Raw genomic sequence first — 18,143 nt, forward strand, 5'->3', positions numbered from 1 at the left:
AAAAGGAAAAGAAAAGAAAAAAGTGGAAGCATTGAGACGAGCATTAATGGTTTCCAAGGAAGACATGAATTATATATATATATATAGCTTTAATGTTAGACCTTAGATTGAAATTAAAAGTTGTAAATAAATTATTAACTATTATTTATTTTAATAATAATATAAAATAAAAAAATAAAAAGGTTTAGAAGAAATAGAATCATCGATATGAACTTTCTAGCACACTATTTTAGGAACCCACTTCGCTAGCAACAATTTCACAAAAGCACATCATGCTTTGCGCTGTTTCATGCAAACATTACAAGTCTAGCTAAAGTCTCTGTTTTGGTGTTACAAAAAATGTAGAGATGCAGAGTATTATACCGCCAGGCACTAACAGATTAACAGGTTGCAACTCCCAAGATCATCTCTGGTGTTTAAGCCTGCATGCCCCCCCACCCATTCCACCAAAAAGAAGGAACATGCACAATATCTAGCTTAACAATTTAATATACATCGAGCCACTATTTTAAATACAACCTGCTTTGCAGCAACCACAACCTGTCAGTCTTCACCTCCATATTCTTCAAAAAGTGCTCCTGCTTTGGCCTCTCGATTATACAAAAAAGGATGGATATTTCAATCCATCAATAGCATTGATCCTTGAACTGAAATTAATTTATCACCAGACATTCCTGCAACTACACATAGCATGAAGTCAAATTAGTCCAAAAAACACTCATTGTTGCAGTAGCATCAACCTTCATCCTCAACTCTAGTGAATAGAATCTAGCCACTTCACACTTAAAAGCAACCTTAGAGGCTTTTTGTACAGAGTCTTGTACAGAGTCCACTGCACTAGTAATTGAATTAGCTTCAGTCCAATTTACACATTTTATTATGTCAAATGGTGGTGGGCAGCATAGCAAGATAAAGGGGAAAGGAATTTTTTGCTTTTTTTTTTTTTTAACCTTAGGGCAAGAGGTTAATTCAGGCCCATGGGCTACACAATGGGTTGACCTTCCCCCATCCTTAATAAACACCAACAGTGGTGAAGTGGGATCTAATCACCTACAGACTGGCCAGCTTAACTAGTCAACATCTTCAAGTACCCAATTAATCTAGTAGTTATTTTCATTTTGCTAAGATCACACATCCACTGCTTTCCCCTTAACTGTAATATGCTTGGGCTCTATAGATCTTAGCAAGAAGAAGTGCAAGGAATATGCTGAAAACTACTCACAACTGGACTCCTCTCTCAACCTATTTTCAGCATTTTCCTTTCCTTCCCCACATTCTCTCCAAGATCCAACAAAGTCATAAGTCCAGGACAACTTGGAAAGAAAAGTATATCTAATAGAGGATTTATCAATCATCCATGTAGTTAAACTAGAATACATACGTTGAAGCAATCATCCATTGACTGTGCCTTGTAGCAGATATGAAGCTTTATTCCGAACCTGCATGGTAGAAAGATAGTTTCACTAAGAAAATTCTTGTGGTATACATACAATAAAAAGGTCAAAAGAGTTTCAGTGCAGAACCTTTGATGCATAAGTCCTCAAATCTGTGTTGGTGATTTGGCAAGAACAGTTTCGAAGATAAAGGCTCCACATTTCGTTTATCACTGGTTTGTCTTCTAACAGTGGATTAGAATAGAGCCAATTCTCTGTCAGAACCAAGTATATATACATCTTAAAAAGATCACAACTCCTGTCTTTTACATTAATTGAGATGAGGAATTTCAGGATCTCTTCTGCATCAGTGACCTGAGGAAAACAATTGGAAACATGAACCTGTAGCTGTAAGACAATAAAAAGACGCAAAATTATGCAACAACTTAAGCAGGCTTGTTTGACAATTTCCTTTTATCCTGGCAATGGGAAGCTTATAATCATTTTGTTGCATTACTTCATGTTGATGATATTTTCCAGAGGAAATTGGACAGATCACATATGCGCATATATTTAGATCTAAGAATGGCTGTTCCTGCCTACAAACAGACTGATAGAGTTGTGTCTTCTCAAATCTCACCCAGCATGCCTTTAGGTCAATGTACAGAGCCCACAAAATGTATATAGATGTGAATACAGAGAACAAACCAAATAAACAATCACCCCAAACTCATGATATAGAATCAGACAATGTGGTCCAGGGAATTAAGGGAAGAAACGACATAGAGATCCATTAAAACAGAGCACATGATAAACTCATGCTTTCCTAGCTTTGAATATTAGTCTATATAGTATCAGATAGGAAACTGTATGGTGAGGCATCATAACACACAAAATAGAGGCTATAAAAGCATTAACATCAAGTATCATCCCCTTAAGTTTTAGCCTCTGCCATGCTTCTTTTTCACAATACTAAGGATATGTTTGGTTCCAAAAAAATTTGAGGAAAATAAAATAGAGAGGAAAAGTAAAAGGAAAGAAAAGGTGAAGGAAAAATAAAAATGTATTTAAAGTCAATAATTTATTTTTATACACTATTTCAAACTCATTTAACTTATTTTAGTACTTCTATATACTGATTACATAATTTGAAAATATATAAATTTTTAACTAATTTTCATTATATTTGATTTTCTTTTGTATTTTCCATAGTAAAACCAAACATAAGAAATCATTTTCTTAAGCATTTTTTCTTTCCTTGGTACTTTCCTCGAACCAAACCTAGCATGAAAGAATGGAAAGAATTCCTCACAAGGGGTTTTTGATGAAATAATTGTAAGCTAGATATAGTGAACCATGTATATTGATGGAAAAATTAACTAAAAGTCATAAAAATAAAAATAGATAAGTAAATAAATAAACTGAAGCAAAAGGGAAAATTTGAGGTAATGGCTCACAAATTGAAGATGCAAAGATATCAAGTCTGCCCTCATCTGTGCTCTTGTTCCTAAGCATTCAGTTACTAAGGATTTTGTAGGTGGTCTAATCAGTTGTTTTAGTTCACAATACAACAGGCTCCATTCTCTTTCTGAGATTTCTAAGAGAGTAGATGATCTAAGTGATATGGAAGTCACAGTAATACCTTTACAAGAGATTAATGATCCCCCTCAAGAAGATGTGAGCGTGAAGAGGTTAGGCCATAACCGATGCTTATGACATTTCAACATCATTAAAGGGGAACTCTGAGCACCATTAAAGGATTTTAGCAGATTTTTTTATTTTCCTTTTTCTGACAAGAAAGTCCCCTAGAATGAAGCAGTAATCTTCTTTTTATGAGTTGTGATTCTTAGATCCAAAGGTCATAATAAACCAATGCCATGTGATGTTTCACATTATAGCCTTACATACAATAACGAACTACATTCAACTTGCTTGAACATTTCTTCTAAAAGAATCTTGAACCCTTGACATGGACAACGGTTTGTGTCATCATTTGCTTTAAAACAACCCTTGATATTGAACACCTTGTGCATGAGGTGGTGCCTAGCAGTCCCTCTTTACATGGGCTTTAATCGTAGTTTAGGATGGCCATCAACCATGATATCAATGATCTCATTTCATGATCCATAAGAGTAGCATAGAAAGCATCATTTTACTTATCACACCTTCAGGAATCAATACTTCTTGCCATGCACAAATGGCCTTTATAAGTGACCAATGAATGTTTAAAAAGTTAAGGGCCTTAAAACATACAACTTTAGCAGACACCATCAGTGCATATAGACATCTCTAGTATGTTAATTGGTTAGTAGGTAAACCTTGCCTCTGTCATGTAGCTATTCATGACACCATCAGTGCATAACACATGCTATTCATACTCTTGGTGTCAAAGAGATATCTAGAAAAGAGTTATGTTCATCTGGTATATTCTCCTCATTCTTCAAAAAAATTTCAAATGACTTTGGAGTTTTAGACAACCATCTCAATTTATAAGATGCACATCTCAAGCACAAGTCACAATGGGAGTAGGCTTGCACAGCAGTACCACATTTCAAAGTATTGAGTCTTGGACAATCTCAGTTTCCAGCTTGTACCTGGAGATAATTTTTTGTAACCCTGGCTTCAAGCAAACCTTAAAACTGCAGGCCTTGTAACCTATTAAACTATGATTACAATGTAATAAGGCAGCTCCACAGCCAACTTATAAATTATCCTTATCATTAACAAGTAATAAGGCAACTTCATAACCACATTCAATTATTGTTGTCCAACCATTATCCTAGCAGTTCCTGGCTCTGTTAAAGTTTGTTCATACATTTGCTCTACCCAGAAGTTCATCTCCAACTAAGCTCTTTACAGTTTAAGATCTTTCATCCAAACCCATAAATAGCCTGTTGTTGTTAAATTAACATTTGGAGCCACCAAAGCAAATGCTTATATCCAAATCCTTCACAGCAATTTGAGAAGGATGTGCTCAATTTTCAGGGTTCATTTATCATTCTTTCACAGAAAATAGTATATCTTGTTTATTTGTTTGGAGCAATCATATATAACTGAAATCACAATATAATTTGTTGATAAATTGAGAATTTAACAGGACTTAAAATAGGAAATATATTGTTTATCCATACAACCACATGCAAACCAAAAAGAAAAAGGATATTGGTTACCTTGTTATCAAAACAGTTTACAAGAATTTGAAAAGCAACTGCACTTCGGAGACACTTGCTGCGAGTGTTGACACCTGAAATGCACTCCACGATTCTCAAGCAGTTCAGGTCTTGTGGAACTCTACATTTGAAATGAATAGTCAGCAAGGATATGGAAAAGAGCAAAGGTAAACAGAAAAAGGTGACTCTGATAATGTGCATTAACATACGCCAGCATAAATGGCCATCACAATATAATACTAATCAAGGTCTAATAAATCCATTAAATTAAAGTCCCTAGGGAGAATTTGGGCATCATACAGAATTTCAATCATTAGAATAAGCTGAGGGCCCACCACACTGATTTCTGGGGGGACAGGGGGGCCCCATCTCATAGGCAATATTGATACTTGTTACAGATCTTCAATGTTTAGACCTTCAGCCTTTTTATCACCAATCACCTTTAAAGAATCTTATTCAAATCTTCAGGACCAATCAACTTAAGGTTTTATTTTTTATTTTATTTATATATTTTTGTCTTTTCTCTAATTCCACTCCTCCATTGTGATAATGCCATGCACATTTATCATCTCATGAAGATAAACAAGGCAAAATTTATCCAAATATCTAAATCCATTTAAAATAGATGTCTCAGTATAACATCTAATATTAAAGGCAGGAATGCAGGATCACTTTTTCAATTTCCATAAAAGCCCTTCTATTTAAAATAAATCAACTGGAATAGCAGTCACAAACATAAACTGATGCACATAGCACACCTTGTATTAAAAAAAAATAAAAGCATTGAACTATTAAAACACAATATTGGATGGAAGCTTAATATTCATGAAAATGGATCCAAACAAATCTCTTTTTAATGAGTTATTACCTGCAAGCAAGAGATTTTGCTACTTTCTCACAGCTATAATGCCATTCTTTCTCTGTAAAGCAACTGATAACTGATAGCATACATTCATAGAAAAGCATTGAGAGGCCTTGAAGCTGGCGATCTAAGAAGAGACAAATAACGACTTCAATCAGCTCTTCAGCTTCTGAAGTTGAGAAGATAGAATGTTTACTCCTGAGACAAAAAAGATCACATTAAACTTAAAGATCATCAAAAATCAAAACCTTTCAAATCCAGTTAGGGCCGCCAAACATATAACCATTGACACACAATCGCAAAGTGGAATGTTAGACATTAGCAAATTTCAAGTGACGAATCAACCATCTGAAAGCCCATGATGCCACCAAACAGAATCAACTTTAGTGTGGCACAATAAGTCCAATTGTCACATACCTTACTTGACAACAAATGGCCATAAATTTCATCCAAGCTCTAATATTTTGAGGTGGACCTCCAGTATCAGAATCTAGAAGGCAATTTTGAGGATGCTGTAAGAGGACTGTCCAACTATGAAGGTGGCAAAATCTATAAGAATATGTATATGACAGTTCAGGTATCTCTACATAAAGTACAATTTGAAAATAAACAGGTCTAAATAAATAAATGAAATAGTTAAAATGCAGAAACAAATTTATTATACTTTGCATACCCAACTTGCTTTTCAGACAGCTGTGAGATAAAAGGCACATCATACAAGAAGATTAGCAAGGATCTGATTCCCAAGAAGTTCAGAAGAAAAACAAAGTTATTCCAATGAATGCATTTCGCTGGCTACTTCAGTCAGAATCACCAGCCAGTATGGGACAGAATCTTTGATAAAATGTTAATTATCAATTGCTTTATTTATTCATTGTATCATTTCAAGGACCATACAAGCAGTCTGTGGGAAAAGGAACAAAAACCATTCACCTGCCACTCCCCTTACAAGCAACTAAACCTCACAATAACCATCTTGTAATAAAGATACCGGTGATAAAAAATTCCTCCCTAGGTAGATTCTTTTAAAAAAATGCAGAGAATTATAAAATGCAATTGCAGCCTACCAGTTCAAAAACTCTACAATGAGACAATAACAAGGGTGCCCACATCTTAATAGAAACCTCAAATTTAAGACAGCATGAACAATAACAGAGAAGTAGGGCGTTGCCTGTTGGTACCCGATATGGTGTCCAACAAGGAAAAATGCTTCATCTTATGAAGAAATGAATTTTCAAATTTATGATCCTAATATAATAACTCAGTACCAAGGGCTAATTGTATCATTAACAGATCAATCTAGTTAAGAATGTGCAGCTTGGATGCCATCACCTTGGTCTATGTCCTTGCATAGATTCAGCCTGAAACAAACAAAGTTTTTTTTCCAACGGTTACAAGGAAAGTGAAGAATTTCTGAATTCCTTTTATTGATCCTTTAGGTACACACCATACACATATATATACACAACTGACTGAATAAGAAAAAATCAATCTAGCTTGATTCTCTCCTAAAATTAGGAAACTGAATCATCCTAAATGATCTCTCCTTTATTCCTAAAATACTTTCCTAAATTAAAAAACCCTAACTTTGAATGCCAAATTTCAACACTCCCCTCAAGCTGGAGAATATATATCATATAATCCAGCTTGCAAGTTAAGTCTTCAAAGTTAGGCCTAGGTAAAGCTTTGGTGAGGATGTCTGCGGTTTGGTGCTTGGTAGGAACATAGTTCAATCTAACCGTCTCACTAGTCACCTTCTCTGTGATGAAGTGTCTGCCAATCTCAACGTGCTTGGTCCTGTCATGATGCACGGGGTTCTTTGCTATGCTTATAACTGCCTGATTATCACACATCATCAGAATTGGAGATGAACTCGTTTGCCCCAGTTCACTAAGAACCCTTTTTATCCAAATCCCTTCACAGATTCCCTGTGCAAGAGCTCTGTACTCAGCTTCTGCACTACTTCTGGCTACAACTGATTGCTTCTTACTCCTCCAGGTAACAAGATTTCCCCAGACAAAAGAACAATATCCAGAAGTAGACCGCCTGTCAATGATGTTTCCTGCCCAATCGCATCTGAGTATACTTCAGTGTCACGGTTCTCTGTCTTTCTGAAGAATAGACCTTTCCCTGGTGTCATTTTTAAATATCTAAGAATCATGTAGACTGCTTCCATGTGTTCCTCAGTGGGGCTGTGCATGAATTGACTTACAGCACTCACTGCAAAGCCAATATCTGGCCGAGTGTGTGAGAGATAAATCAAGCGCCCGACGAGCCGCTGATATCTCCCCTATCTACCGGTGTACTTTCTTTCTCGATACCAAGTTTCTTCTGACTATCCATAGGAGTATCAATTGGTTTGCATCCAAGCATACCGGTCTCCTTAAGAAGATCGAGTATGTATTTTCTTTGAGAGACTACAATTCCCTTCCTTGATCTAGCCACTTCCATACCAAGGAAATATTTCAAATTTCCAAGGTCTTTAACTTCAAACTCCTCTGACAAATACTTCTTCAAATTCTGTAATTCCTCCATATCATTCCCAGATAGAATAATATCATCAACATAGACTATCAATATGGCCATTTTCCCGGCATGAGACTTCTTGACAAATAGAGTATGATCAGCCTGACCTTGTTTGTAGCCCAGCTTCAGGACTGCTTTGTGAATCTATCAAACCAGGCTCGGGGAGATTGTTTAAGGCCGTACAAGGATTTTTGGAGTTTGCAAACCTGATTCTTTGCCATACTTCCTTCGAAACCAGGTGGTATTTCCATGTAGACTTCCTCTTCTAGGTCACCATTTAGAAACGCATTTTTTATGTCCAGTTGTTGCAAGCACCAATCTTGATTGACAGCCAATGAGAGAAGAATCCTGATAGTGTTCAGTTTTGCAACAGGAGCAAAAGTCTCCTGATAGTCTATCCCATAGGATTGCGTAAACCCTCTAGCTACCAAACGAGCCTTGAATCTCTCGACTGATCCATCTGCTTTGTATTTTATGGTGAAAATCCACTTGCACCCCACGGGCCTCTTCCCAACCGGCAAATCTGTGATAGTCCACGTCCCATTCTTCTCAAGTGCATCAATCTCATCTTGTACTGCCTTCTTCCATTCTGAAATTTTTAATGCCTCTTGTATTGTGTTGGGAACCTGAGTATCATCAAGAGAAGTAGCAAATGCTCTGTAAGATGGTGATAGCCCTTCATATGTAACATAATTCCCAATTGGGTGATCTGTACATCTCCTAACACCCTTCTCAATGCAATCGGCAGAGTAGAATCATCAATGCTGGGAATTAACACCTCTCCAGCCCTATCCTCACCTATGTTCTCTTCAGGAAGACTTGAATTGGAGTCAATATATTGGCCACATGTTGACTGTGATCCGTGCTCTAATTCCTGTCTTTTCCTCCTCCTGATGTAAACTTGTAAGTTCTCATTAGCAAGTTGTGGGGCTATAGGTTGAATAGGCATGGGAGACTGGATGGTCACAGGAGATGGCTGGACTGATGACGGTATGGGTGTGGACAACTCAGTGGGCGCGAATTGAAGAGGATTTGGTGACTCTGAGTGAAAAGAAGGTACACCCTCAAGAAGAGACTCCCAAACTTGATGTTCATTCATGCTCTCCCCCTGAACATGAGATTTGGATAGAAGAAGACATGTTCAAAGAAAGAGACGTCCATGGTGGTGTAAAATCTTTTGTTGGTTGGAGAATAGCATTTGTACCCTTTTTGGGTTGGAGAATACCCTAGGAAAATGCACTTATTCGCTCGAGGAGCAAATTTGCTACGATTTTGAGGATACACATGAACGAATGCCGTGCAACCAAATACTTTGAGTGGTAAATCAGAAGAGGCTGCACGGGTGTGAGGAAATTGTTTTAAGAAAAGTTGACGTGGGGATTGAAAGGTAAGCACTCTGGATGGCATACGGTTAATCAAATAAGTAGCTGTGAGAATAGCTTCCCCCCAGAAATAGTTTGGAACATTAGAGGAAAACATAAGGCACCGGGCAACCTCCAAGAGATGTCTATTCTTGCGTTCAGCCACCCCATTTTGTTGTGGGGTGTCAACGCAAGAACTTATGTGGATAATGCCGTGATTTTGAAGATAAGTACTGAGACTACTAGTAAAGTATTCCTTTGCATTATCTGACTTGAGGACTTGAATTTTGGAATTGAATTGATTTTGAACCATAAGATGGAAGGTTTGAAAAATGTGCCCGACCTCTGACTTTTCTTTCATAAGGAAAACCCATGTTACCCGTGTATGATCATCAACGAATGTCACAAACCATCGAGTACCAGAATTATTTTTTATCCGGGAGGGACCCCACACATCACTATGTACTAGAGAGAAAACAGTCGAAGGTTTGTATGGGATTTGAGGATAGACTGTTCGAGTATGCTTTGCAAACTGACAAATTTCACAGTGATAAGATGCTGGATTTTTATTGATAAATAATTTGGGAAACAATTTTGCAAGGTAAACAAAGCTAGGATGACCAAGGCGATAGTGTAACATTATAATCTCACTATCTTTATTGACCTTAGAATTTGACACAGAATTGAAAGACTCTAACATACTCTGAGACTGTACGCAACTTGCTTGAGAGACTTGGTTTGAGAATTGGCCACATGAGAGGAGGTAGAGCCCGGAACACAGTTCAGCACTGCCAATCATCTTCCCCGATTTCAAGTCCTGAAAAACACACAAGTTTGGATAAAATTTAGTAACACATTGGAGATCACGGGCCAATTTGCTAATGGACAAAAGATTACAATCCAAGTTTGGAACATGGAGAACAGAGTCAAGATATAAGTCTTTAGTAAGTTTTATAGAACCTGTCCCGGCAATTTTTGACTTTGAACCATCAGCAATATGGACGGATGAATGACCATTACTTGGCTTGTAATTTTGAAGAATGGTAGCATCTCCTGTCATGTGATCAGAAGCACCTGTGTCCACTATCCACGACTTCATTCCTCCTCGATTAGCAGTGAAGGCTACACCGGTAGTACTGCCACTGCCAACTTGGCTTAATAGTTTCTGTAGCATCTCCATCTGCTCTTTGTTGAATGGACTCGGCTCGGGAACAGAGGTGCTCTCAGAGTTGGCAGCCACGTGTGCTCTGCCATCTCTGTCAGACCGTGGCTTTGGTTTCCAATCAGCCGGTTTGCCATGAAGCTTCCAGCAAGTCTCCTTATAATGGCCTGGTTTCTTACAATAATCACACCAAGGCCTATCCCGTTTCTGACGATCTCCACCACTACTATTAAATGACCGAGTCGCAAGGGCAGAGGCATCCAATGTTGGGGCAGGTTGCTCTTTGGATCCCATCATCACTTTCTTTCTACTTTCTTCACGCCTAACCTCTGAAAAGCCTCCCTGAGACTTGGCAGGGGTTTAATGCCCATGATTCGACCTCTAACATCATCCAATTCCCTGTTTAGTCCTAGGAAAAACTTGAACAGTCTCTTTTGTTCCACAATTTTCCTGTATGTTGCTGCATCATCAGGACATTTCCATGAGTGAGTCTCGAATAAGTCAAGGTGCTGCCAATACCTTGTGAGTGTGTTGTAATACTGAGTAACTGTCTGCTCTCCTTGGCAGAAGTCATGTAGGGCTGATTCAACCTGAAAAAGTTCTGAAATATTTTCAGAACTTGAGTAAGTTTCTTTGGCTGCATCCCATATATCCTTTGCAGTCCTAAACAACAAGAAATTTTCACCTATGTCATTATTCATGGAATTGATAAGCCATGACATGATCATGCTGTTTTCAATCTTCCACTTCCTGAAACCCGGTTCTGTAGTTTCTGGCATGACTGCTTCTCCAGTGAGGTACTCATCCTTTCCTTTACCGCAAATGAACAGCAACACAGATTGTGACCACTGTAAGTAGTTATGGCCATTTAATTTGTGTCCTGTGATGAGAATAGGAGAGGAATCACTACCACCAAGGTTTGGAATTTCAGATCTGCCTCCTAATTCTGGTGACGTGACGCTGGATACTTGTGATGATGCCATTCCGTATTTTGTCATGGACCGGAAAGGTAGAAGAACACTTCCCAAGGCACGTGCAGGGATTGGAGTTGAGGAAAAATAGCCGGAGGACGTCGGAAAAGCTGATCGGAGGGCTCGCGGAGGCAAAAAGACCCCAAAAGAGGCACGTGCAGGGCTTGGATGGCAGAAACAGGTACGTAGGGTGGCTGGTCGGCGTCAAGCGAGCTTGGAGTAAGAAGCGCGTCGCCAGAAAGTGGCTCACGCGCCCTCACGCGCCGGCGCGTGAGATGCAGTCGCCGGCCGGAAAAACGCGTGTGGGAGGCGCGTGGATGGTTTTCTGGCTCCGGTGTTTTTGGAAAAGTTGTAGATCTCCTCCAGACGCTCCTTGTGGTGTGAAAAAAACCGCCGCCGGAAAAGTTCGCCGGCGGTGAATGTTTTTCTGACGACGATTCGACCGACCGGAAAGTGTTTTCCCCCTTGGCTCTGAGAACAGGGACTGATGACCGGAATGAGAGATGGTCGGATTGAGAGATGGCCAGAGAGATTTGGCCGGAATGAATGATGGCCTGAATACGAGGTGGCCAGAAGGGATTAGGGTTTCAGAAAACTGGCTCTGATACCATGAAGAATTTCTGAATTCCTTTTATTGATCCTTTAGGTACACACCATACACATATATATACACAACTGACTGAATAAGAAAAAATCAATCTAGCTTGATTCTCTCCTAAAATTAGGAAACTGAATCATCCTAAATGATCTCTCCTTCTTTATTCCTAAAATACTTTCCTAAATTAAAAAACCCTAACTTTGAATGCCAAATTTCAACAGAAAGTATAATTTCAAACTACACATCTAAAGGACATTTCTAATTTTGTTTATCTCCTGATCCTAAGATGCGGATTATCCAAGGCAAATTAGCATGGCTTACTCCCGTTCCAACCAAGGTTTAAAAAAAACCTTCTTAGGAGGATGGATGTTGTGATTCAAGCAAGATTCAATGTAGATCCATCTTCCTATTCACTATTGGGATCTGGGTGGATCCCTTGTAAAGTTTCACATCTGAAAGGAAAGTTCTCATTTTAGAGAAAAATGGTGAAAAAGCTATGAAACCATACTCTGCAGAAGTTTTAATGTCCACCAACTGCATTTGGTCTACCATCTACTATGTACCAAAAACGGCAAATTTAAGAGGGGAAGGAGCTTACCAGTGTTCATCAAATCTCTATTTGATGAAAAATTGGGCAGAAATCCATATATTTCAAGAGCTCTTTTTAGATCAGAATAGCTAGGAAGCCAGTCAATTTTAGCAAATGGCAGATCAACCTAAGTAAGCAGAAATACTCATATAAGCTAATAGTAAATCCGTATTAACAAAGAGCAATATAATCTATACAACTTTATAAGAGCGTACTGCAATCAAAATCTGCTTTAAATCATCCTCAATAAAAACCGCAATCATGTTTACCTCTGTCTTTGAGAGAATACTGCACCAGAAATCACATGCAGATGTCCTCAACTCTTCCTTGGATGAGTATAACACTGATAAACCAAATATCAGGACATGATGAAACATCATAAAACTACTCATGGATTACCAGAGAGCAACAAATATATACTCACTCAAATTAAAGGTCCACATTGCAATTGATTTTTCTACATGACCACACATAAAAACCAATTTAGAGAGCCAACCATTTACGATTAATCCTTCAAGAAAAGCTTCTCCTGAAGAAGACAATAGAAAAGTAACTAGAAATTCAATCAAGCATATTGCCTCTAACTTGTCAAATTACATTTAAAAATAAATTAAAGCTAGTGTAAAATTGACAACTGATATGTCATAAAATGAGTTTCGCAGGTGACATACTATGACCACACTATCCTCAAGCAGAAGAAAGTATAAGGTGAAAAATAGAAACCTTTCTCAGCACGAAGCTCAACTGATGAATTGAGCTCATTGTTCATAAAAGAATTTAGAATCTCACAACTTCTAAGCTCAGGGAAAGTAATGGGTGGTGGAGTTTTCTGCAATTCAGAGAGATGGATGCCAAAAAATATGAATTCTCAATCATCCTCCCAAAATGATCTCTATTAAAATCATTGAAACTTTGAAAAGCATTAAGCTGAGCAGTAAAAAGTTTGTATCAGTTCATAAAATAATACCTGATTTCCAAAAACCTGCATACCCCAATAGGAAATCTCATCTTCGCTGCTTATTTCTTTCATCTATAAAATACAAGTCACAGAGGAAGGTGCTTAAAATTTTTGAGGGGAATTTTTTTTTTTTTTCTAAAGAGAAAATCATACCTGTTGTTGGCACTCATCAATAGTCTCAAAGAATGCAGTTTCTTTGCTTACATCATCATCCTCATCCGAGTTGTAGCATTTGCTGGCCTTTGCCCGTTTGGATTCCCTCTCAACGAGTCTGCTTTTCTCCTTGTAGTAATCAGTCAGAAGATCATCCAACCCAATAACCTTCCTCCTAGAAGAAAAAATGACAATAAGCACACTTCAACAATAAGTAATCACCATTCACTCAATTCAAATGAAAGGCTACATTGATAAGATTTTCCAAATTCAGGCACTTGATGAAACTTTGAAAATTCCCCACACTAACTATTTAACCAAAAATTGATCTTGAGCCCATTTCCTAACAAGATACAAGTCATGGGCCAAAACTAATCCCAAGTGCACCTTATAAATTTCCAAAGATCAACCTAAAAGACTCTTGAATTCCTCTTCAGAGCTCCAAACCTCATCAACAACTTCAAATTTACATAAAATCAGCTTTCCACTATAGTTAGCTCCTTGGAAAATATTCACAACCATTTTACAAGCAAAGCTACATTTAAGATTACTGGATTCCTAATACCTAGAGACACCATTGCACATCTCCTTACGGATGGTAGCCAACTTCACTAGATGCAACTTTTTCCCTGAATCATAATCTTCCTACAAGTCTCATTGGATTCCCTCCAACTAGTTTATAACTACCTTAGGAAAACAGTGATATGTAGTTCATCAGCAAGTTAGACATAGTGCTCTTGATGCAAGTCAAACTTTCCCCTTTAGGAAAATATTGTTTTTTCTAGGACTCAAGTTTTTTTTTACCACCCTCCACCATGTCCCACACTGCACAAGATCTGAAAGGGGGGGCTAGTGAATGGTGGAAAGGCATAGATAACTTAAGAAACAAAGTTGCCCAAACATTTCTCTCTTATATTTTATTAGCTTTATGGAGTGTTGAAGGTTTTTTTACAACTCTCTGTTTTGAGAATTATCTTGGTTGTATTAGTTAGTTTAGTTTTGTTCGATTCTGGAGATTAGTTGGACGTTTAGAAAACTTGCACATGTCAAAATGGAGGAATCAACCACAATGTATTGCCCAAGCCCCAACAATATGGCTGGTGATCAATATGACCTCAGAAGGTAAATAGTAGCTATCGCCTGTTACATATCTCAATTGGAAGTGGTATTTTGACACCTTCCCAGCGCCAAGAAGTGGTATCGAAGCTTCAGGGAATTCCAACAAACAAGATAATTAAAACTACAGAACATACCATGATTAAAATGCTATTAAAAAATTTAACAATATAATGCCTATTGCGGGGCTTCTACATGCACATGAAAAACCCTAATAACCCAAATTCCCAAAAGCAACAATAGCGACAACGTGAAGATAAACCCTAACTACACACATCAGCTTTTCATATATAAAGCAAAAAATAGTGAAAAACGAAAAGAAAAACAGATGGGTAGGACCCCGTTTGGCTCTGAGGAGAGATTTATAGAACAGCTTCAATTCGGAAGTATAGCCCTTTCCTTTAACTCAATTTTTCCGGAGAGCCAAACAGAAGGCGAACGTTGGGAGAAAACCTCTTCTTCTTGGGAGTAGAGCTGCTGAGAAGTGGGTCTTCAGACTCGAAATCAAGAGGACCATCCATGTCGATCATCTCTTCCCACACAATCCCTCTCGGTCTGGCGCAACGAGCGACCTAAAGCCCTCAGCAATACCGGTGGCACAATTGAACCGCCCAAGCTGAAATCATTTTGAAAGTTGGGCACGTATGACACTGTTTGCCCGACCCGACCCGGTCGTTGCCCGTACAGTAATTCATAGGAACTAATATTAATTTGCGAACGCATGTAACTATGATTAAGACTTAAGTGATGGCAATCTCTAAGGTAAAATTAGCGTAATATTTCATATTAAAATATATTGACTGAAATATTTGATGGGTGAAAATGAAATGGGAAAGACTTCACTCCGTAACCACAATGTTATTTTTAAAATATGAAAAATATAAAGACTATATAATTAGCCTATGATATACATTTTTTTATATTACTAACTCATTATATGCATTTTATTTATATTGCGTTGCCACTCAATATCCCCCCGTTCTTTCTACTAATTCTCATGCCCACTTTCCTATTCTTTTCTATCCCTTCTTTTATTAACCCATATTTTTTTTGTAATTCCTAAACATATATACCTCATCTATTATTTTGGATCCTTTGTTTATATTTTTCAACAATGTTTTCAAAACCAAATCATTCATTGAATCATGAAATTTATTAGTTCATAGTTTAGTGGTTGAATCGATAATTGAACCGTGATCCAACCAATTATGTCATAAATACATAATTTATAAATTAAAAATAAGTAGAAGAATTAGAATTATGTATAAATGTTTTTTTTTTTAATATAAAATTTTTCCTAATCAAGTTTTAATGATTATAAAACAAGGTTAATATACTAATAATTCAAATCAAGTTAAATTTTTCAAGTTTCTTTATGAAAATTCAAAGAAAGCATGAACAACTATGGAAAAAGGTCATTACCATAAAGACTTAGGACTCTTGAAAACTTACAATGACATGAGAGAAGTTGTAAGATGGTATTTATCAATGTATTTAAGTTTAAATGGTTTTTTATGCATTTAAAGATTTGTTTTCATCATCTCACTTAAAACGTTTTTTTTTATCAAATAAATTGATGAATTCTTATTCTCAATTAAAACTTCAAGCTAAATCCCTTTAAACTCACCCTAAAAGGTTTTAAGAAGGTTTACCTAAGTTGTCGCAAGATTGAGACCTTAAGTCAAGCCATTTATCCATTTTTTTTATTACAATTGGTCTAGAGGGTTAGGAATCAATTGAGTTAATTGGGTTGACCAATCAAAAGGCTTTTTGTTGTTTCTCTCTCTTCCAATAGTTATGGTATAGTCGGTTGAAGGCTAGCCTCGATCGATTAAGGGTTGATCAAGTCAGTTGTCTGAATGATTGAGATTTTGAGCCTTAATCGTTATATGTGGAATATTAAATACCTAATGACTAGTGAACTAGTTGCTTAACCAATTAAGGGCTTTCGGTGACTTTTACGGTCCTTAAACTAGAAACATATAAATTAAAGTGTTTTAGAACATTTATTGATAAGAGAACAACTATATTTAATTGAAAAAACATTCTTCCAATCATTCAAAATTTTCTTCGAAGTGTATTGATTTGTCACTTACAAATCTTTGTGTGCACCTTCAAATTCATCCTACCTTTTACTTTGTATTGTGAGTTTAACTTGCTACTAAGCTTGAAATCTTTAATACTTTCTTATCTACTCTTTGTGACAGAAAAGTTTTTAAATTGTATTTTATATATTAAAATTTCCTTGAATTTGAACTTTTGTAATAAGCTTAATTCATGGATCTTTATATATATAGCACAAACTTTAATAGCATGTTTCATTTTATAAATCAAACTCATCACTCTTAAACTTTAAAGTATATTTTTAATATTTATAAATTGTTATGGATGTTTTAGTCTGTCTTCACTTATTAAAGGTCAATCCAACATGATAGGCATTGCGACATAAAGAACTTTGCTTGGAGAAATAGAAGGAAGATCTATTTGTGTTAGGGGTCCTCCATTAGCAGGTTTTTTTAGGAAACTTCATTTGTTCTTATGTGGATGAAACTTTGCTTACTATATTTTTTGAGGATCCATGAATCAAATGATATTTCCAATTTTTATTTCTTCCTCTTCATATCAAACTTTTTCTTGCTATAATGGTTTAGCTGGTATTAGCGTCAATGATACAAGTTGGATTTTAGATGTGGAAATATAAGAAGGCAAATCTTCCTTAATTGAACGAAAAAATGCATTATGTGAAAGTAATTAAAAATGGTATTACTTTTTATGAAATCTTATATTTATTTATGGATTAAATTTGTTTGTCTCATAAAGCTTTTTACAATATTAAAATAATTCCTTAAAATTATGATTTTAACTTCAAATTTTAGTTAAAAGTAAATTAAATATTTAGTCTCACTTTTAAGTAAATTACTAAACATTACTAAATAATAAATATGATAAATTATACCACATTTATTAAATCAAAATTTCTATTGGGATTTTTTAAAAATGTGCATAATTGTAATTATTTTTTATTTTAAAAAATATTATATTAAGAAAAGTTGTTGGAGCATGGATACTTGATTGGACCACTAATTTAATCAAAATCAAATTATAATATCAACGTGATATTATAAATATATATTTAATATTATTTTAAAAAATGAAGATGTCTAATTAATTATTTCAAAAAATAATTAAATATAATAATAACAGATAAGATAAAATTTGACCATTTTTTTTAAACTAAAAATAAAATTAATGGAATGATATCAATTATCAAGACCTGATTAGGTAAACCGGTTGGTGGGTATCA

The 18,143-nt window shown here is 36.4% G+C and overlaps 1 protein-coding gene across 2 annotated transcripts; it reads right to left on the reverse strand.

Moving 5' to 3' along the window:
* Positions 1-204: 204 nt before the first annotated feature.
* Positions 205-15,427, reverse strand: LOC117916483. 2 transcript variants are annotated; one of them, XM_034832544.1, is made up of 13 exons: positions 15,293-15,427; positions 13,724-13,898; positions 13,580-13,642; positions 13,336-13,441; positions 13,037-13,069; positions 12,882-12,955; positions 12,622-12,739; positions 5,823-5,895; positions 5,412-5,603; positions 4,544-4,664; positions 1,524-1,748; positions 1,382-1,439; positions 205-680 (listed from the first exon to the last, which is right to left on the reverse strand). In XM_034832544.1, the coding sequence occupies exons 1-12, from the start codon at positions 15,367-15,369 to the stop codon at positions 1,392-1,394; spliced, it is 1,305 nt and encodes a 434-aa protein (XP_034688435.1). In that variant the 5' UTR covers positions 15,370-15,427; the 3' UTR covers positions 205-680; positions 1,382-1,391. The 2 variants fall into 2 exon arrangements, with proteins under 2 accessions (XP_034688435.1, XP_034688434.1); XM_034832543.1 differs by having other exon boundaries at positions 13,037-13,141.
* Positions 15,428-18,143: the final 2,716 nt, after the last annotated feature.

Source organism: Vitis riparia, chromosome 6 (assembly GCF_004353265.1).
Source record: "Vitis riparia cultivar Riparia Gloire de Montpellier isolate 1030 chromosome 6, EGFV_Vit.rip_1.0, whole genome shotgun sequence".
In the NCBI taxonomy this organism is placed as follows: domain Eukaryota; kingdom Viridiplantae; phylum Streptophyta; class Magnoliopsida; order Vitales; family Vitaceae; genus Vitis; species Vitis riparia.